At 49.1% G+C, this 21281-nt stretch overlaps 1 protein-coding gene across 2 annotated transcripts in view; it reads left to right on the top strand.

Annotated features, from left to right (window-relative positions):
• Positions 1–228: 228 nt before the first annotated feature.
• The window catches only part of GRHL3 (grainyhead like transcription factor 3), a 34914-nt gene continuing 13861 nt past the window's right edge, over positions 229–21281 (top strand). For both annotated transcript variants that reach the window (XR_009497409.1, XM_059895737.1), the window contains exons 1-8: positions 229–397; positions 11989–12175; positions 14919–14980; positions 16964–17309; positions 17567–17640; positions 18100–18253; positions 18459–18570; positions 20007–20101. Coding sequence is in view for 1 of the 2 variants with exons in the window: in XM_059895737.1 (XP_059751720.1) it covers positions 381–397; positions 11989–12175; positions 14919–14980; positions 16964–17309; positions 17567–17640; positions 18100–18253; positions 18459–18570; positions 20007–20101 (1047 nt within the window). In the remaining variant the exon portion in view is untranslated. The remainder of the gene's footprint in view (positions 398–11988; positions 12176–14918; positions 14981–16963; positions 17310–17566; positions 17641–18099; positions 18254–18458; positions 18571–20006; positions 20102–21281) is intronic.

Below are 21281 nucleotides of genomic sequence, written 5' to 3' on the forward strand. Positions count from 1 at the left end.
CTTTTCCTCTGGCTATCTTCTCTCCAACATTTTTTTCTCCTCCCTCCTCCTTAATCTCCACCCCCCACCCCCTCACCAAGGAAGGAATTGGCTAGCTCCACCCATGGCTCCGCCCCCAGCTCGGCAGGCCAAGAGTTAACAGCTGCACCTGTTGAGGTATACCTGCTGTCGCCGGCACCTGTACCTGTAGCCAATCAGCGCCAGAGCTGCCGGGAACCTACCTGTCAGCAGAATCCCGACACTGAAACCTCAACATAAATCAAACACTTCCCTGGGCAGGGAATGTCTGTGTCAGGCAAGAATTAGAGACGAGCGGTCAGCAGAGCCTCGGTGCCCGGTGCCGATCCATCCGTCAAGCCTGGGAGCCTGGGAGCAGGAAGATGTCGAATGAACTTGAGTGAGTAAACACCGGTGGATGCCTGGCGCGCTGCGAGCATGGAGGCTGGATGGGGTTTCTAGAAGGGGAAAGAGCAGGGAGGCTGGCGCCAAGATTCACAGAGCAATTTGTAAGGGCAAATGAATGGGCTGACGATCTCATCTTGGCGTGCTGAGGCAAGCCCCGTCTCAAGCTAGAGCTGAGTGTTTCCCTGGGAAAATAATTTTTTTCCCCCTTTCTCTCTCTGCTGAGCAGTTTCGAGCCGGGTAGGGAAACACAGGACTGAAACTGTGAAGGCTTTCAGCACCACTTTCTGATACTGTGAAGGGGGCCTTGGAAATCAGAGACAGCTCCAATCCCATCTAGGCTTTCTATCTTCTTGCCAAAAGGAACTTCTTTGAGGTGGTTCTAAGAACTGTCTTAGGCAGAGAGTTGGGTTTCTCTAAAGGGACTTGTTTGTTGGGTTGGAACAGTCCCAAGTGGGAAGGTGAAGTTGCTGGTTAAACATGTGCACTCTTTAGTCAGCTTGACCTAGGTTCAAATCCAGGCTCCATTCCTCATGGGCTGTGAGATCTTGATTTGGGCAAGTCATTCAACTGACCTGCGCTTCATTTTCCTCATCTAGAAAATGGGTACAAGAATGTTTTGTAGGATTCTTGAGAGAATTAAGTGTGATAAAGGCTGTAAAATGCTTAGCACAGAGCCAAAGTCTGAAGATGCATTCAATAAAATGTGGTTGATTTCACTCAGAGGCGGTTCTAAGGCTGAGGAGGCTGAGATGTGGTTTTCAGTGAGGTCATCTCTATTGCCTGACAGGACACAGGTGCCTTCCTGCCCATATCTGGGATTTAGAATCCCCGCTGGCTGATGATGACTTTCACCATGGACCCCTGGCTTGGGGTCCAGACCTCAGAGAAGGTGGGATGAGGCTGGGATTCTGGGCTGCTGTAGCCTGGGTTTGGGAAGCTGGCAGAAGCCAGGCTTCTAAAATACAGACTATCCTCTTCCTGCCACCCTCAGAGGTGAGTAGGCAGAGTCAAGGATTGAACAATCTTTTTTTTCTAGCTACTCCTTAATAGACTGTTTTAAGAACTTGAAGACCTGAGAGTAGAGCAGTTGGTGGGTCCTGACTGCAGACAAGTTTCCATGATACCAGTCAGCTCTTGGATTCTCTGGGGTTAGCTAACTATGTTCATGGTACAATAACTGGGCATCGAATTTCTCTTGAATGGGCTCCCTGGGGCTGATAACGTGTTAACAACTAGGATAAGAACAGGGGCAGTGGAGCCAACACCTGGGTTCAAGTTCCAGCTGCCACTAATTAGCTGTGTGACCTTGGCCAAGTCACTTCACCTGTCTGAATGTCAGTTTCCTCATCTGTAAATTGTGGCCATATTGGGACCCACTTAATGGAGCTGTTGGGGTATCCAGTAACTTTAGACAAGCAATTGACTTAAAGGCTGGTAAGGAGCAATCTAAAATAGCCTTGTTACTTCATACAGAAATAACCAATCAGTGAGCATTTCTGAACCTCTTGCTTTCTATTTTTCCATACTTTGAAAACAAAAAACATCTTCTGATGTGTCTCCATCCCAGTCAGATCTGTTGGTTGAAACAGCAGAGGCTGCGGACAGAAATGTATTCATTGGTGCCCCTTAGGGGGTAAATGTCCTGAAGCTGGGTTACTTAAACAAAAAGGTTTCCTGCATTTCTCCTCCTTAATGATTTGAGTTTGAAGTCAGAACTCCTGACAGTAGAGGCTTCTCCGGTTGGGGTGGGGTGAGGGGAACCTGTGCCTGCTGTGTAATTGCTGGCAGACTCTGAAGTCACCACTAAAGATTACAATGACAGCGTCTCAGTGCCTGGGGGCTCAAGTGCCTTTACTGATAAGGGGGGTTGAGGGGTGGAATCCGCTGCTTGGCTTGCAAGTTTTGAGCTCCTGCTGCTGCTGCATTCCCCCCAAACGTGTAGAGTTAAGAGGACTGGTCCTAGCATCCATTCTGATCCCGACAGAATGACCACCTCTTGCTGGGCCTCGGTGTAGTAGGAAAAGCCGGACTTGCACGTGACTCTAAATTCTGCCACTTAGCAACTTCAGGATCCTGGTGAATCTGCTTCTCCTCCCTGACCCTCAGTTTCCTCCTCTGTCCAATAAGGACTATAAACACCCACCTGGTCAGGGAAACAGTGAGCTCCCGTATGTAGGCCAGCCGGCCCGGAGGAGAAGCTCCATAAACGTGAGCCCTATTACTAGGCCACTTCGAAGGCCGGCACTTGAAGAGCATGGAGGCCAAGCTGGTGGAGTTAAAAGCCAGCTCGAGGCAGCTGGCGGGTGGAGCGCCCGGGACTTTTATGTGGTCGGGCTGGGAGCATCTGCCACCCTCCAGGACTCCGCAAACCTCCGGTGCCATCGTCCCGCTGTTCTCGGCGCCTCGGGGTCTAGAGCCGGTCGCAAGGGATCCTGGGGCGGCGAGGGCGCAGGAAGTTGCTGCCGGACGCCCACTTCTCGCGGGAAAAGAGCTTCCAGAGCGGGCGAGGGGCCCCAGGCCGGCCGCCATCTTTGGAGTCCCATCTTTAGAGTGCGCGAGGGCCTACTGGGTGCCCGGCCGGCCCGCGCTGTCCCGTCCAGCCCGTCGAGGATGTGAGGGAATTAAGATTAAGTGATCAGCACGTAGTAGATCTATCGAATGGAGGAGAGAGAGGGAAGTGAGCGAGGCGCGCCAGGATCCCCCTCTGCAGCCCAGCTCGGGCCGCAATCTGGGCCCCCAGCCGCCGTCTGGAATCATCTTCCTCCCCGAAATCTTGGAGAGCCGAAGCGGAGGGTGGGAGGGGCACCCGACCCATCCACCGCTCCACCCAAGCTCCGGGAGCGCTGAGCTGCAGACTGCCTGCAGCGCTGAAAGAGTTAACTAGGAACGCCTCCCGCTGTGGTTTTGTGGTCGAAACCATGATTGCCAGGAGCAAATTTTTGTCGTGCACGAGGTGTGTTATTAAAAGTCGGAGCTACGCTGCTGGTGAATGAAAAGTTAAAAATCCTCGTTAAGGCCGGGCTGTAGAACAGGCGGACTGGACCCACAGTCCGAGAGGCCCCTCGACGACCCAAACGGCGGCGGTCCCTGCCACTCGGCCCGCTACCCTCGCCCAGGAGGCCCGGTCGGTGCCTGGAGCCAACAGGGTCTTCAGGGCTCCACAAAGAGGAGGAGGAGGGGGAGGAAGGGCCGCAGGGCTGAAAACACAAGTAACATACCCGAAGCGCCCTTCGGTTAAAACAAAAATAACAGCCAAGCCTTTACTTGAGCGCTGACTCCACATCGGACACAGTGTCCGGTACTTGATAAATACATCACCTCCTGTAACCCTCCCAGCAATCCACTGAAGGATGGGAGTATAAATATACGGATGAGGGGATTTCAGCTTGCCCCAGGCAATATCTTCCCAACACCTCGCTGAAGAGCTGAGATCTTACCAGGGGCCAAAAGACATCTCGCTGAAGAGCTGAGATCTTACCAGGGGCCAAAAGGATGCCCACACCAATGTGCTACCCTGCTTCCTACCAGCACAGATGTTGAAAAAAGACTAGGAGATATGCCAGACTGCTAACAGTACTTATTTCTGAGCAGAGGAATGCAGGTGAATTCTAGCCTCTGCTTCTAATTTTTCTATATGTTCCATATTTTATATATTGTGTTTTACAAATCTGTGTTACTTTTGAAATGAGGCAAGGAAGGAAAGAGAGTCATTATTTTTAAAAGAGAGAATTGTTGGTTCCCCTAATTAAAGAAAAAACGGTGTTCTCGAAGTGTGGTCCTTGGACCAGCATCCTCAGCATCATTACCCGGGAACTCCTTAGAAATGCAAATTCTCAGCCCCACCCCAGACCTACTGAATCAGAAACTCTGGGGGTGGGGTTCAGCAATATGTGTTTTAACAGGCCCTCCAGGTGATTCTGATGCATGTTCAAATTTAAGAAACATCGGCCTAGAAGACCTGCCAGAGGATTGGAAGGCAGGAGATTCCCAGATCCACCGCTGACCTACAGTGTAGTAGCTGAGTCAGCAGGCCGAGAGCTTTGCTATGGGGTCACACCTGTGTTTGAGCCCAGCTCTGCCATGTACGGACTGGGTGACTTTTGGATGAGCTCCTTAACTCTGTAAGTGAGCTCTCTGAGCTCTGTAAGTGTCAGTTTCTGCATATGTAAAATGGTGATAACACCCACCTCACGGCATGTATGAGAACGAAAAGGCACAAGGCCTGACATATAAAATAACTTAGCTCCTTTCCTTCCCTTGTCTTCCCTCCCCTTTCTGGAACTCAGCTTTTCCATTTGTAAAATGGAGCAAATAATCCTGGCTGGCTACCCCCTTCTTCTATTCCTTTTGCCTCCTTAAAAAGGTCAGAGCAACTGATCTAGTGAAAATCTTGAAGGGAAATTCTCTCACAAACGTTTGATGTTATTTCACTGGGCCTTCCTAGGAGGTCAGCAAGAATTGGGAACTTTTGAGGGTGGGGACAGCATGATATTTACCTTTGTGTCCCAGTACCCAGCACAGGGTCTATTCAGCAGAGTGAATGAATGAATGAAAGGATGTGGTGCCCTGGGTCTAGAGGTAGATTGCAACTTCTTTCACATCTCAATTGAACAAAAGAGGAAAAAAATAGGAAAATTGGACAGGAAACCAAGAGGAGAATATAGCATGAAAGAAAAGGAAGGAATTTTCAAAGGGGAGAAAGTGAGTTTCTGGTATAATTAGAAAATGGCATATGAATTAATTTACATGCAGCTAGAGGCTTTGGCTGGAGCCTGACGGCTCTCAGTTAACTTGCCCACCTGGATCCAGATGATGAAGCTGGCAATGCTTGCCCCTCTTTATCTGGGAATCTCCAAGCATCAGGTCTCCTTCTGCCACTAGTAAAAGGAGAAAGTGAGGCTGTGAGTTGTCATGCAATTTTCTGGGGGCTACCCCACAAAGTGAGTATTAGTAGTAATAGTTCACGTTATTATGTGCTGGCATTGTGCTCATCACTTTGCCTCCATTATCCCATTGCATTTTCCAACAGTAATACTTCACAAAGTTCTCAAGATTAAACAAAATGATGACTAGAAATTGTTGGGCCAGCACCTGGCACTTAGTAAGCCCTCAGTGAACAATAGCTATCATAACTCTGTGAGGTTAGTGCTCTCATCTTCCCCCATTTTTTTACGGGTCAGAAAATTGAGGCACAGAGAGGTCAAGTTGCATAAAGTCACACAGCTAGTAATAGTAGAGCTGAAACTGGAACCCAGATCAGCATAGCTCTGGGGCCCACCCTGTAACTATTAGTTCACACTGCCTCATTCAAACTGGAGTTATTATAGAGCCATGCCCTAGGCGCTGCCATTTCCCAGCTGAGGCCCCCAAGTGAGCCCCAGCATGTGATAAGGCACATTTCACAACCTGTGCATCCAGAAACCAGATGGGCCACTGTCAAGCACAACAACCCCGGAGCGCTCCTGTCATGCCCAGGGAACACCTTCCATGGGGATGACTGAAAAATGATTCCTCCATGAGCAGCTGTGGCAGGGCCTCCCTGTGGGTAATTAGTGAATGTGATTGATCACTGCTGATGAGGCTGGGTGGCTCACAACAGAGTTTGACAAGTCATGGGGTGTATCTGGGTGTCAACACCCAGCTCAGGCAGCCCCTGGAACTCTTCCTCCTCAGGCTGGAGGGAAGTGGGGCCCAGATCACTGGATCTGTCCTGTGTCAGGCACCTCCTCTGGTGGGGTTTGAGGCTGCCCCCTTGGTGGTGAGTTTTCTTCCCCCATCTGTAAGATTGAGTCAGAGGCCTTACTTTTCCATCTCTGAATTACTGAAATGCCTTTGAGATAAGGTAGTGATTGAGCTGAGTACTGGACAGGAAGCTAGGAGACTTGATCCCAATCCTGCTCTGTGCTGTGTGTCCTTAGGCAAGTCACACCTGCTCCCAGAGACTAGATTTCTAGGGAATTCTCTGGCGGTCCAGTGGTTAGGACTCGGCTCTTTCAATGCTGAGGGCCTATGCTCGATCCCTGGTCGGGGAACTAAGAGCCCATAAGCTGCGTGACGCAGCCAAAACAAACAAAACTAAAAAAAAAGAGATAGACTTGATTTCTGAAGTCTCTTTGCACCCTAACTGGAACCCAAAAAATCTCAACTAATGGCTGAGACACATTCACTTACTCTCACTGGGAGTTTTAAGTGGCTCAGCCAGAATGCAGTGAGCATTAGGGTCTGAAAGGACTTGGGATGAAACCCTACTTCACCACTCTAGGCACTTCACCACTCCAGGCTTCTGAGGAGGCAGCCTTGTGAAGGTTCTTGATGATGGAAGACAGAGACCTCTGTTCTAGGCCTGGCACCATGAGATGCCAGCTGGGTGGCCTTAGGCAAACCAGTGGCCTTCTCTGTGGCTCATTCTATCCTGCTATCAAATGGGGATAGTCATACCTTCTCTCCCTACCTTACAGGGGCGTTGCAGGATCAGAGGTGATGACAAATGTATGAGAAGCATGTTGAAAAATATAACACGCTATGCAAATGTGAGGGATTATCAAATCTCAGACTTGAGTTTCCTTCTTAATGGGCTGGCCTTCCTTGAAACAAGGCAACATATGCAAAAAACCTGGCTCACACCTGTCACACAGTAGGCAGACAAGCTCTGGGAGCTGTCCCAGGCTTATGCCTTTGTCTTGCCTTTCACCTGGAAAGTCCAGGATCCTCCCCACCCATCTTCACGCCCCTCTCCCCCTCCACCCCTCTTCTCAGCCAACATCTAGCCATTCCCCAAAGTTTAGGCAGGTCAGAAGTCCTCCTGCTTCTTTTCCTTCATAGCTTTCTTCACCTGATAGTATCTGTCCATTTGTTTTTGTGGTCATGTCTGTCTTGCCTGCCACTAAAATGCAACCTCTATGACAGTAGGGATCTTGTTGTCTTGCCCACCTAGGACAAAGCCTGGCACATAGTATAATAAATATTGATAAATATTTATTAAAATGAAGCGTAGATGGTTAGGTGGATGGATGCCACCCAGATTTATTGTTTTTTCCCCTCTCTTCTACATCCCTTCTTGGAAACTAGTGGTTGGTGGAAAAGTGACTAGTCATGGAATTAGATTCCAGGAGTCTGGCTTTGTAACTCCCTCAGCCAGTCCCCTGGAACAGGTCACCTAACGTCTCTTTCCCTTGTCTATTTCCTGGTCTGTAAAGTAGAGATAATAACACGTCATATATGTCGGGAGGCTCCAAGAGATAATGAATGTGAAAGTCAAGGCAAGGGGTTATTACAGTGTCTCTTTTGTTTTTGATGTGGAACCTGGTTCACAAACAGGAGGCTTGAAGAGGATGTTAGTTTAAGAACCTCAGGCAGAGTCTCCACTTTACTTTCATTTGGGGTTTCTAAGAAGATGATGATCATGATGATGATGACGGTGATGATGCCAATTATTTACTAAGCGATGATTCTCTGGCAGGCTCTGGGCCAAACACATTTCTTATGTTAATGTACTTAATTCTCCCAGCAACCCATGAGATTATCCCCACTCTAAAGTAGCCAGCCCTGGTAACTCCATCACGTGACTGTGCTCTAATTTTCTTCACAGCACTTATCACTAACTAAAATTAACTCATTTATCTACTTGTTTACGGTCAGTCTTCCCCAATTAGATTGCAAATTCCAAAGGGAGAAGAGCCTTATCTGTCTTGTTCTTGGCTGATTCCCCAGTGCCTAGAAGAGTCCCTGACTGGCACACAGAAGATGCTCAATAGACCCATTTAACAGATAAGGAAATAGGCTTGGAGGGGCTAAGTACCTAACCCAAGGACACACAGTTACTCGGGTCTGTCAGGCTATGACCCTGTTGCTCTTCATCCCATGGTGCTACAGATTCTTCTGTTCTGCGGCCTGGTGGAGACCTGATGGCTAGAAGGCTGCCCAGAGCCACTTCCTCTCCCTATACCCTCCTCCCCGGTTCCCCTTTCACCTTCTGATGGCTGAGGAGTTTGGCCTTGGACAGGGACACCAACAGAGAGTTTGTGGAGGCCCTCGGGGAAGGTGACCGCATAGGTTGCAGTCAGCTGGTTTCCCCTCTTTGTTCTGGCTCTGTCTCCCATTAGTAGGGCTCACTCCTTCCTGGAACACTTTTCACATCCTCACCCACTGGGCCCTCAACTCTCAATTCTAATCTTTAAGAGAACAGGGAGCCAAAAGTTTTTGGATCAGTATTTGGCACTGAGTCAATGCTAACTAACCTTATCCATAGCCAAGACTTTCTAGAAGCCAAATGCTTAGTCTTGGAACGTGACACTGATTGGTAGCATACTTGGGAACCAGGACTCTAGAGCTCCCAGCGCCTGGCCAGAAACTCTTCCACTCATCACGCTTCCCCACTTAGTCCCTCTTGACTTGTGTGGGTGGCAAATCCCTTTCTGTCTTGCAGTGGAGGATTGGTTCAGTTTATTCCAGGGGAGGGGAATTGCCAGAATAAAAGAGGCATTTAAAAGGAGACTAGCATGGGGTTAGGAGCTGCGTCTTGGAGTCCAACAAGTCCAGGTTCAAGGTGAGCCTCTGCCACTTACTAGCTGAGTGACCTTGAGCAGGTAATATCACCTGAGTCTCAACTTCCCCTAAACCTATTGTGCAGAGTAGATATGATGATGCAGAATAATAGGTGGAACAGTATCTGCCTATGGTAAATTCTTGAGGTATGGTAACTGCTGTGTATCAAGGAATCAGACTTTGGGATCCCAACAGGATGGATTGGAGACCACTGTAGACCAGAAGAACCCCCCAAATGAACAGCAAACATTGCCTGTCCTTTCGTTTCTGATGTGACTTTATCATTGTCTTCTAAAAATTAACTTTTGAATAGGGTAAGATAACTGATAGCTCATCAAAGCTGATAATGGTCATTCCACCAGAGTCAGCAAATTGGGGCTCCAGGCCCAGATCTGCCAGTGATTTGCAGGGTGACCATGTCTTGTACCACGTTGCAAGCCTTTGATGTCTAGCTCCAAGCTGGACCGAGAGCACAATTTTTTTTTTTTTGGCATATTACTCCTTTATTAGAAATTATAAATGAGGAATTATTTCAACACCTGAAGACCAAACTACAGCATAAGATTCCATAGGCTCAAGATTTTTGACATTCTGGAAAGAGTGTTCTGTAAAGTATATCCTTTCCATGGCATGGCAACATCATTCTTTTTGTATTAAGCACTTGTGTGCCAGAGACAGTTTTAAGCATTTTTCCTGTGATGTTGCACTCAATCCTCACATCCTACATGGTGGGTGCTTTTATTAGACACATTTTATAAACAAAGAACGGTGCTAAACGCTGGGATTCCTTGTTGACCCAGAGAGTGGTCCACCAGGCCTTTCCCTGCTTCTCCTATGCCCCCTTGGCTTAGGAGTTCCGTGTAGGCTGGGACTGGGAGGGGTTGGGGGCAGCCACCTGGGCTTGCTCTGTGAGTTCCTCTAACCCCAGGCCCAGGAGGCAGCTGGGAGGGGCCTTTTCTCACCTCTCCATCTTAAGGCCCTTGATTTATAGAAGCAGAAACTTGAGGTGTGCCTCCCTCTACATGCCCCTGGAGCAGGAAGGTTTCTGTCATCTCTCTTTCCTGTGTGACAGCTCCCTCTCCCTCCCTTTCAGAGCCCAATACCCCACACCCTGGCGCTCAGTGAGATGGGAGACGCTGCCCTGGAAGAAGCCCCTGGTTGAGTGCCACCCCCGGCCTGTCTGGCTGTGGCCTGTCTGCTATTCCCTCTGTGTCTGAGAATGCAGGCTTGAGCCGCGGGGCAGCAGGAGGGCACTTCCTGTGGTGTGATTTGTGACGGTCCTTGCCCACCCACCAGTCTGCCACAGTGCCTGCGATTCCACAACTAGAGCATTTCTCTGTTGTGGTAGGGATTGCCCTCTTGCACTATGGTAAAGCTGTATGGCTTAGTGGAAAATGTGTGGCTTTGGTACTAGACAAGCCTGGGTTTAAATCCTGGTTGTGTCATGGACTAGTTGGGTGATTTGGGGGCATTTTCTTATCTCCTCCGAGTCTTGGGTCTCTCCATCTGTGAACTGCAGCACATGATCCTTACCTCTAAAGTTCTTGTAAGGAGCAGAGCTGATGAGTGGAAAGTGTTCATATATAGTGTAGTAAACGGCAGCTGGCATTACTCCTATGTCTCTAGCATTAGAGAATCTATGAGACTCACCTAGAAAGGGGGGCACCGGGGCACCAGGACACCAGTCTCAGGAGTTCTCTTTTCTCAGCCTGGCTGTCCCCAGTTTCTCACCTACCAGTATCCTTCACACATTCTTTGCTCTAAAGTGAACATAAGCAGGACTTTCCCACCTCTATGCCCTTGCTCATGATTAAGAGCATGTTCTACACCAGTGATTCACAAAGCGTGGTCCCCAAACCACCAGCATCAGCATTACCAGGGAACTTAGGGGTGGGGCCTGGAAATCTGTGTTTTAACAAGCCTTCCGTGTCATTCTGAGGCAGCGAAAGTTTGAGAACACTATTCTATATTACAGCATCATCCTGCTCAAGCTTGAATCCCCTCTGGGCCACTCACTAACCCACTAACTGGGACCTTGGGCAACTCCCTTAACTTCTCGGAGCTTCAGTTTCCTCATGTATAAAATAGGGAAAATAATACTACATGCCTCACAGTGTTGTGGTGGGAATTAAATGAGATAATCCATGAAAAGTGCTTAGCTCAGTGCCTAAAACATGGTCAGTGTTCAATAAAGATTAGACATTATTTTTATCATCATCATCATTAATCTGTATTATGTTCCTATTCCTGGGACACTCGCCCTACATATCTGAGTGATATAATCCCCCGTGCGGAGTGTCCCCAACTAAAATGTCTGCCTCCTCCAAAGAGTCTTTCCTGATCTCTTACCTTTGAGCCTATGTGGCTTGTATTTGTCCAAGTTCTCAGCGCGGCGCCCAGGTTCTGCCTGCCTAGGGGTGCCCTGCAGCATTCCACTCCAGTTCCTGGCATCTGAGCAGCTGCTTGGGCGCTCTACAATAAATGTTGGTCTGAAATGCCATTTCCCAAGACCAAGTTCTGCCTGTGGGCTTCCTTGCTCGGGCTCTTTCTGTCCCTCACCACACTCTCTAAGTTGAAATGATCTCCAGCCTTCTGTGTCTTTCTCGGTCTTGAGGAGAATTTCATCAGAAGAACTCATGCTGAGTTACCTGGAAATTTTATTCTCTGCAGCTTGTCATTGTTACTTCCCATCCTTGTTACACTAATTCCCCTTGAGTAAGTATCTACCATGGAAGCATTTTATTGAATCTTCTCTGAAGCCTTGCGAGGTTGGGATTACAGTCTTCATGTTGTAGATGAGGGAACTGAGGCCCCAGGTCTACAGCTTCTACGTGGTAACATTTGGTGGTGACCCAAAGCATCTGGCTCCAGAGTGTGGATACATTCTACTGCTCCATCTGCCCAGTGATGACAGAAGAAGCAGTTTCAAGTTTTCAAGGCTGGTAACTCTCTGAATTCCTGGGTGTTGCTCTGAGGCTGACCATTCACGGAACTTCTGCTGGGACAGCCTAAATTTGACCTTCCCTACTTGCCTTTCAGTTTCAGATCCGTACGGCTGCTAAAGAACGACCCAGTTAACTTCCAGAAATTCCCCTACACTAACGAGGATGAGGCCTGGAAGACCTACCTTGAAAATCCCTTGACGGCGGCCACGAAAGCCATGATGAGAGTCAATGGAGACGATGAGAGCGTTGCGGCCCTGAGCTTCCTCTACGATTACTACATGGTACGTTCGCCACCTCTGGGCATGCCCCCCTCTAACGGACTGTGTGTCTTCGCTTTCAGGCCTCATGGCTCACTAGCCCACCATGACCACCCCTAACCCCTCACCATGTTCTTTCACACCTCTGGGCCTTTGCACATGCTGTTCCCTCTGCCTGGTACCCTCCCCTTTCCCCTAGCTAAACCATGCTCTCAGCTTTGGGCCTCAGCTTCAATGTCAGCTCATTCCACCAGAGGCGAGGAAGGCTTTCCGGGGTCTCCCATTCTGTGCCTCCTCTGGGCACCCTCAGCAACCACCATCCTTTTCCTTGAAGCTCTCCTTAGAAACTTGCTGTTTGTGCATTTATTCCTCCATCTCCCCCATGACACTGAGCTCCTGGAGGGCAGGAATCGTGTCATGATCATTACTGAGCCGCTAGCACCCCATACTGCCTGCCACACAGTGCTCGATACGTATTGATTGAATGGATCAAGGCCTTGGCCTTACACACCACAGCAATACCCCCAACCTACCATCTTCTTTCTGCCCCTGTACCTTAGGTCATCCCAGTTGCCCTGTCATCCCCACCTGCCTATTCTAACCCCACCACCTAGAACATGCCTTTTCCTCTTGAATCCATTCCCTTCTTTCAGGACACTTCCCAAGGCCCACCTTCTCTTGGAAGCCATGCTGCCACATCACCTCTCCCTCTCCTGAGTGTCTCACTATCGTTCATACCCTCGCTGCCATTATATGCATTGTAATACCTCCTGACAGACCATCTTTTATTGTTCTCTAATTGTTTCCTGGGCCTTGGCCTTGACTCTGGGAGACTGTCAGTTCCTGAGAACAGGAATTAGGCACTCTCATATATGATAAGTGTGCTTAAAGCTGTCAGTAACCACAAGTACATTACACACGACATCACCCCTCTTCCAGTGCCTGTGCCAGACATTGCTAATGGATTACAGACTGTATTCTCACTGAGGGTATATGAGGACACAAAATCTTCTTCAACCTAGTAGTCCAGGCAGCCACTACCCATCTGTCTGAATTGTCATATGACAGCAAACTTTCTTGCTCTTCCTCGGCTGGGTTATTTCTCCAAGAGACTTTCCCAGATCTGAGGCTGGGGGACATGAATAGCTAAATATTGTGATAACTGAATCTGAACTTGAAGATTTAAAGCCACCTTGTAAATAAGCCCTCAAATTCACAGGCCCAAGAAGTAGTTTACCTATTCTGCTACACAAAGGCAGGTAAACTCTCTGTAAATTCAGAGGCCAAGGGGGGAAGTGGCCTCAGATATGAGAAAGCCCCAAATTATCTCTCTGGCTTTGGTTCTCATCCTGGAGTGGTATGGTTACCCTACCTTACCTTCTCCCCAGCAGACTGATAACATCCTCATAGCATTTGATGGAAAAGAAATTGGAACTAACTGCCTCAGCCTGGCGACATGGTAGGAGCCAGAATTCTAGGTCTGAGCTTAAACTCCAGCCTGGGATATATAGCTTGAGGTTGGGCCGTAAAATAAAATCTAGCATCATCTCCCCTGGGCAAGAGGCCGTTCCCAGGGCCAGAGTGGTGGGGACAGGCTCTGAAGGTGACGCTTGCAGTGGTTTATTGCAATATAGTGTTCCGGTGAGATACACCTGCCCCCCTCTTCCCATCCCAGAGCATGTTAGATTCAGAGCAGCACTATGTATAGTAAAGACATGATCTAATGGTGTGGAAAGAGCACCAAGTTGGGAGTTCGAGACCTGTTCCTACCACAAGCTGGCAATGTGGCTTTCAGCAATATAATCCTAGAGGTGACCACTTACCATTTCTTACTGAATGCTGGGCACTGTGCCAGGCACCTTTCCTCATGCTCTTCCACGGGGTGAGACTAAGAACCCAGGCGTTGGAGTCACTAGGCTGGGTTGGAGACCTTGTTCTGGCTTTATTAGCCTTAGGGAGAAATGACCTGGATGCTCTAAGATACAATATTATGACCATAATCATGAAAGGTAACATTTACATAGTCCCCTCCATGTGTCAGGTGCCGGTCTAAACACTCACAACAGTCCCAGGGGTTGGTATCACTATTATTATTCCTGTTTTACAGATGAGGACAATGAGGTGCAGAAAGGTTAAGGGACTTGCGCAAGATCACACAGCCAATACATGGCAGATCTAGGAACTAAACCCAAGAGGTCCACACTCCTAATCACTAAGATGACGGAGCCTCTCTTGGCTTCAGTTTCCTCATCCATATAATGGGGATAACATTAGTAGACATCATAGAGTTGTTGTAGGGATTAAATTAGAGGACACAGAGAAGGCACATAGCACAGGGTCCAGTGCATAGGAAGTACTCCATTAAAAAACAGTAAACATTATTTTTATTAATAAATCTTCGCAATCCCCTTGAAGTAGAGTTCATGATCCCCCACTTGACATATGAAGAAACTGAACCTCAGAAAAGCACTGTCATTTATCCAGAGTCACACAGCACTTTTAAGTGGTAAAGCTAGAACTTAAGCTAGGCCTGCTTGACTCCAAATTCCATGATTCCTAACTGCTAATCTTGGGGTACTGCTCCCCAACTCTGTAACTTGGGGCTGAGACTAAATGATGGCCTGACAACTCGAAGGACTGGTGGGTTTTCTCCCAGTGACCAAGATAGCTACCCTGCCTGGCCAAGTTCCCCGGAGGGGGTTGAGGCTCCTAACAGCCAGATCGTACCCAAGAGCCATGCATAAATCCTTCCTTCCTCTCCTCTCAGGGCCCCAAGGAGAAGCGGCTACTGTCCTCCAGCACTGGGGGCCGGAACGACCAAGGAAAGAGGTGAGGCTCGCCGGCGCCACCATCTCTGTCCCTTTGCCCTTCCCCACACCCACCTCTAGGCCCCTTATCCCCTGGGCACAGGAGGTACAGTCCTTAGGGCCCACCGTACTCTTAGGGGCCCACGAAGGCATTGTAATCTATTTTAAAGTCAGAAGAAAACAATGAATATGATCCAACCTGGGTTATATTTGTATTTATACCAATGCAATTGTAAAAGGTTTTTAAAATATTTTTATGGAGGAAGGAATCTATGAAGGCAAAAGAGACTAGGGCCCACAAAATCATAGTGAGACCTTGCTTGAACACACAGACACACAGACACACAGACACACACACACACACATCCTAGGTGCCTGCAGGCCACGTGAGCTGGAGTTTACTGAAAACAAACTTCAAAGCCATAGTGGTGGAAAAGCCCTGATGGAAGCTTTTCTGTCCTAGCTCCAAAACCCTCCCTGCAGCCTCAAGGGGAGGGGGCACCTATGTTCCCATATTTCTTTCCCTTGGCTCTCTTGGGCCTCTGCCTGGCATTAGTGCCTCGGGGCACTGATGTTCCTTTTCTTGTAGAAAGCAGCCCAGGCCGTGCTCATGGCCAGATGGGCACTGGAAGGACCCTGCCCCCCTTTCTCCACTTTTCCTTTCCCCGCACTGGGCAGGGCTTCTGCTGGGAAACCTTCTGGTCTCCTCTCTGCCTTCGAGAACATCCAAACTGCTAAGGCAGGCATTGCAACTCTTGCGGCTGGCTCAGGGCCCCTGCACTGCTAGAAACAGTGGGCTTCGGTGCAGGAGACTTTTCTCAAAACTAATTTTTTAAAAAGTTGTTAGCTTTTCTGATTATAAAATAATACCTACTTGTTATAAAATATTCAAACTCTGTAGAAATGTATAAAGTAAAAAAGGAAGAAAGGAAGGAAGGGGAGGAGGGAGGAATGAACTGGCGGATTACATAATATATTTGTTCATCTGAAGAAAATTGTTTATAGGTGTATGACAGTTTTAGGGAAATTATGAATAGATAAGTAGAAAATTATAAAATGAAAAAACTCATTAATATCATAATTCCAGTAACAACAAAAGTTGTTCTAAGAAAAGTTATAGTAAAATATTTGGCCAGCCAGGAAACAATATTTGTATAATTATAATAATTAAACTATTGTTGTAACTATTTTTAAATTTAGTTTACTTTTTAAAAATAAATTTGGTATAGTAACAAAATAAATATCCATACTGGGGCTGGGCATTGAGAAACAGAAGTGTGGTGGTGGGAATGGAAGACTGGCACAATTAAAGGAGAGCACCCACTGATAATAGAATCATCTTATTATAAGGTCTGTGTGTTCACTCAGTGTCTCTGATTCTGTGAATCTCTGGGCCTTATGTGTGAAAATAGTCTATCTGGCTCTTTTGACAACCAAGCGAGGACCATATGTAAAAATTCTTTGGATTCTGTAAAATTAAATGCATTAAAGTCACTGTTATTTTTGCTAAAAAAATAAATAAAGTAAAAAAATAAGTTTCTTGTAATCCTACTTCCCTGCCCCCCTTAATAGTTTGGGGTATATCCTTTCAGACCTTTTTCTCAACGTACATTAACTGTACTCACAAATACCCACTCTTGCCCACACCATGGATGACTCAATATGGTTTTTTTAGTGTGGGGACATTTGACTCTGGATAAGAAATAAATAATTAAACTTTCAGTTTTTTTAATTACCAAGTACTGTAATGGATAAAGCAGACATTTGCCCCCTGAACTCTGAGCCTGTACTTGGTTGCATTCTTGACCCCCTCCTCCCTGCTCATCCCTGTGACACACTGGCTTGCTGCAGTATCTTGTTTCACACATGTTGGTAAGACCTAACATTACATTGGATTAAAGGAGGTCAGTATGTCAGTGTGATGGTCACCCGCCAATCCAGCCAAGGAACCCCCGCCCCTCAGAGAGAAGAGGTGCACCCACTTATCCCTCCTGTCTCTCCTCAGGTACTACCATGGCATGGAATATGAGATGGACCTCACTCCCCTTGAAAGTCCCACGCACCTCATGAAATTCCTGACAGAGAATGTGTCTGGAACCCCAGAGTACCCAGATGTACTCAAGAAGAATAACCTAATGAGCTTGGAGGGGGCTGCACCCACACCGGGCAAGGCAGCTCTCCTCACCCCAGGCCCCAGCAAGCTGGAAGCTGGCTCTGTGGACGGCTACCTGCTGCCCACCAGTGATGTGTATGATAATGGCTCCCTCAGCTCCTTGTTTGAGAGCATTCATGGGGTGCCTCCCACACAGCGCTGGCAGCCTGACAGCACCTTCAAAGATGACCCACAGGAGGTGAGGGCCCACCCCCATATCCCTCACAGCATCCCTGGGTGTAGTCACACGTGTACGGAAGGAGAGAAGACAGTGAGGCGGTCAGAGCTTTGGAATGCATGGGAGAAAGAGTCCTTGAGCTGAGGCAGGGCTGCCATGTACTGTTGTCCAGGTTGTACACTATACAACCTTCACAGTTGTATGCAGTGGCCCTGGGCTGAGGTCCCAGCAGAACTGAATGTGGTCATTTATTTTCTCTGGATTGTGTTTCTCTGCAGTCGCTGCTCTTCCCAGATATCCTGAAATCATCCCCGGAACCCCCGTGTCCAGAGGACTATCCCAGCCCCAAGAGGTAAGTCAGCCTCCCTGGACCCTTGGCCACCTGGGCAGTGGGCTGCAGAAAGACCCTACTGTCCCCAGAACAGGCATCGTCAGTGAATGAAAAGAGGGGAGTGAAGGCACATAAAAGAATAGAGTCATTTCTACATCCCTTTCCTGGGCTGTGACAAGGACCTCAGAGCTCAGCACCCTGTTAGAAAACCAAGGTTCTGTTGTCCTAGTCTTCCTTATAACTTTGTCACCCCTCAGGGGTCTCTGGTTTCCACTATTCATTATTCAGGAGGATTGTGGCTCAATAAAGCCATTAAATAGAAACTCTGAAAAAGAGGAAACTGAGTCCCCAGGAAGTAAAGTGATTTACTGAGGTCACATAGTAAGGCCATAGCAGAGCCTCGGGCTTCCTGCCCCACCGCCCTTTGGGATACTCCTGCCTGGGAGCCCAGCCTCACCCTCCTCTCCCTCCTCCCCGCAGTGACTTTGAGTACACCCTGGGCTCCCCTAGAGCCATCCACATCAAATCGGGCGAGTCGCCCATGGCCTACCTCAACAAGGGCCAGTTCTACCCTGTCACCCTGCGGACCCCAGCAGGCGGCAAAGGCCTTGCCTTGTCCTCCAGCAAAGTCAAGGTACTTGGGCAGTTGGTGCGGGGGTCGGGTCAGCCCTGCCGGCCAGGGACCCCAGGGAGAGGGTGCTGTTGTGTGACTGCCCATCGCCACGGAGTGGGGGAAACTAAGCCAAAGGGCTGGGCCTCTTGACCCGTGCTCTGGCGAGGGATGAGGCTGCCTGGGCCTCTTCTGAGGCTGGGGGTCACAGTGACTGCTGTGCTTGCAGAGTGTGGTGATGGTGGTCTTCGACAACGAGAAGGGCCCGGTGGAGCAGCTGCGCTTCTGGAAGCACTGGCATTCCCGGCAACCCACCGCCAAGCAGCGGGTCATCGATGTGGGTAAGAGCCCGCCCGAGCCCTCCGTCCCGGTCTCTCTTCCTCTGTCTCACAACAGACACACACACACACACACACACACACACACACACACACGCACACACGCACACACGCACACACGCACACACACCCCCCCCCACTTAGGCCTTGCTTGCTGTGCCCCTTTTTCCCAGCCCCCTCTGACCTCTGCAGGACTTATTTCTGACTCCAGCCGCCTGCCTGGCCCCTGTCTCCAGGTCAAACGCTGTGGGGTTTGCAGGGATTTGCATCTGTTGGCTGGAAGCAATGACCTCTTTTCTGTGTTGCTTTGGGATAAACAGGACCCTGGGGACCCTAGCAGTGTCAGATAAATACACCCCTGGGATGCTGACCTGCTTGTCCCCATCAGGGGGCTTGGCCAATTGAGACACAAATGCATAACAGTGCAAGCAGTGGGTGATTTGGAAGGCTTGAAGCACAGTGCAAGGGCAGTTCTGCCTTGGAAGCCGGAACCTTTGGGCTTTGTCAGAGGGAAGGGGACAGGGGGAAGGCCTTCTGTGTGTGCCACCTTGTCCCGGGCCCCGCGATGAGCGGGAGGCACTGTCCATCCTCAGATCTCCAGGTTCTGGCTCTATCACTCTCTTCCTGGCTGTGTGGCCTGTGTCACCTCCCCTTCCTGGGCCTTGGTTTCTTCCGCTGTCAACTGGAAAAACGGCAGCTGCCCTGCCTGCCTACAGAGCTGTTTCTGCCTTGGAGCCACGTGTACTAGAGAACATAATACAAATAGGGATGATTCAGTGACTTATCTGAGAGGCCAGTTAGTAAAGTGGTTAGGAGCCTGGGTTCAGGAGCCAGACAGAGCCGGGCTCCAGTCCTTACTCTACCTTTTATTAGCTGTGTGACCCTGGGCAAGTGACCAAACTTCTCTGAGCTTTGTTTTCCTCATGTGTAAGCTGAATATTCATAATATTGTTGTGAGGATTAACTGAAGGCTTGCCATATTGTAAGTGTTCAATAAATGACAGTAGTACTATCATTTATTTAATATTACTAGTTCAATACTAGTAGTACTGGTACTACGACTTTTACTATGGCTATTACTACCACTATTACTGCGATTATTACTACTATTACTACTGCTTTGTCTGGGAGATGTCCTAAATCACAATCCCATGAAAAGTATAAGCTCCACCACAAAATCATGAGGGCCCTGGCCTAGTTGGCAAAGTTAAGGAGTCCTCTGGAGTTTGGACAGATCTGCTTCTCAGGCTGGACCTCAGTTTTTCCACCTGTAGCCCAGGGCACAATAACTAATTTCCTCCCTGCATTGAAGCATGGTCCTTGGGGGAGAGGATACAAGTCCCTGCCAAGAACAAGGCCCACCCCCTAAATGACCCCTCCCCATGGGGCCCCCAAATCCCTTCCCTTCTGACTCTCCTTCTGGTCTCCTGTGGTTTCAGCTGACTGCAAAGAAAACTTCAACACTGTGCAACACATTGAGGAGGTGGCCTATAATGCACTGTCCTTTGTGTGGAATGTCAACGAGGAGGCCAAGGTCAGTGCTGGGGGCATGGCCAGAATGGGGCTAGGCTGCCAGGAAGTCCCCATCCCGGGAAGAGGGCTTGCCTGCACCTACGATTGTGGCAGCTGCTCCGAGGCGGGCACCGGTGGAGGAGGCAGGATACCTAGTGTGGCGAAGCCAGGAACGCTGGGCCCACTTCCCAGCTCTGTGACCTTGGACAGATGTCTTAGCTGAAAATTGGGGTGTAACCATAGCACCAACTGATAGGTTGGCGTGAGGATCAGGTGCGATAAGGAAAAGGTAGAGCACAGCCTGGCACAGAAGCGGTGGCTGTTGTTAATTAATCCAATCCACCTATTTACCAGACAGGAAAACTAAGCCTTGCGCGTGGCCACACAGCAAGCTGCTGCTGACGCCAGGTTTCCTGACTTGTGGGCTAGTGCAGAGAGTTGCAGAAGTGCTTTGGAGTCTGGTAGATGAGGGCTTAAACCCATTACCTCACTTCTTGAGCGCATAGGAAGGGAAGAATAATCTGCCTCTGCCTCCTAGAGTTGTGGTGAAGATCCTACGAGATCACGCACGTCAAAGAGACAGGCACGATGCCAGGCCCATCGGAGAGACCTGAGAAATGGAGCCTCTGGTGATTTTTTTTCACACCAGTGATTAAGCCGTTTAGTGCTTGAGACCAGACTTGAACTCACCTGTGCTGCAGTGTCCCTCTGTGTCTTGGTTTTCTGTTTGGACAGGTGGCATCATGGAAAGGGCACTAGTCTGCAAGTTGGGGACTGGGTAACCCTGGGCCTGTCCCTTCACCTACCTGGGCCAGACTTACCCCATCAGACCAAGGTTGGATCCGGCTCTTGGCAAGGGCCTTTCTGGCCTAGAAAAGCTGGGGACCTAATCCCTGTCTCCCTGCCTTGCCTCATGGGGCGGTCCAGGCTGCCTGGAGAAAATGGAGGTGAAGGGGCTCTGAAAACAACAAAGGGAGGCACAAAGGCGAGGGATTATTATTATTCAAACAGACACCAGGGACTGAGGGAGGAGCTGGGGCCTCCAGTTCAGGGAAGGGGGAAATGAGTTTCGTGGGAAGGGAGAGGTGGGTTTCGGTTGGGATTTTCTCACAGCCTCTTAAGCCCCCAGGCTTGGGTCTTTCTCAGGCATGAGCTGGGTGGGGGCTGCATTAGGGCTGAGCTGGCTGAGGGGGAGGTATGTC

The sequence above is a fragment of the Balaenoptera ricei genome, chromosome 1 (assembly GCF_028023285.1).
Source record: "Balaenoptera ricei isolate mBalRic1 chromosome 1, mBalRic1.hap2, whole genome shotgun sequence".
NCBI classification, from domain to species: Eukaryota; Metazoa; Chordata; class Mammalia; order Artiodactyla; family Balaenopteridae; genus Balaenoptera; species Balaenoptera ricei.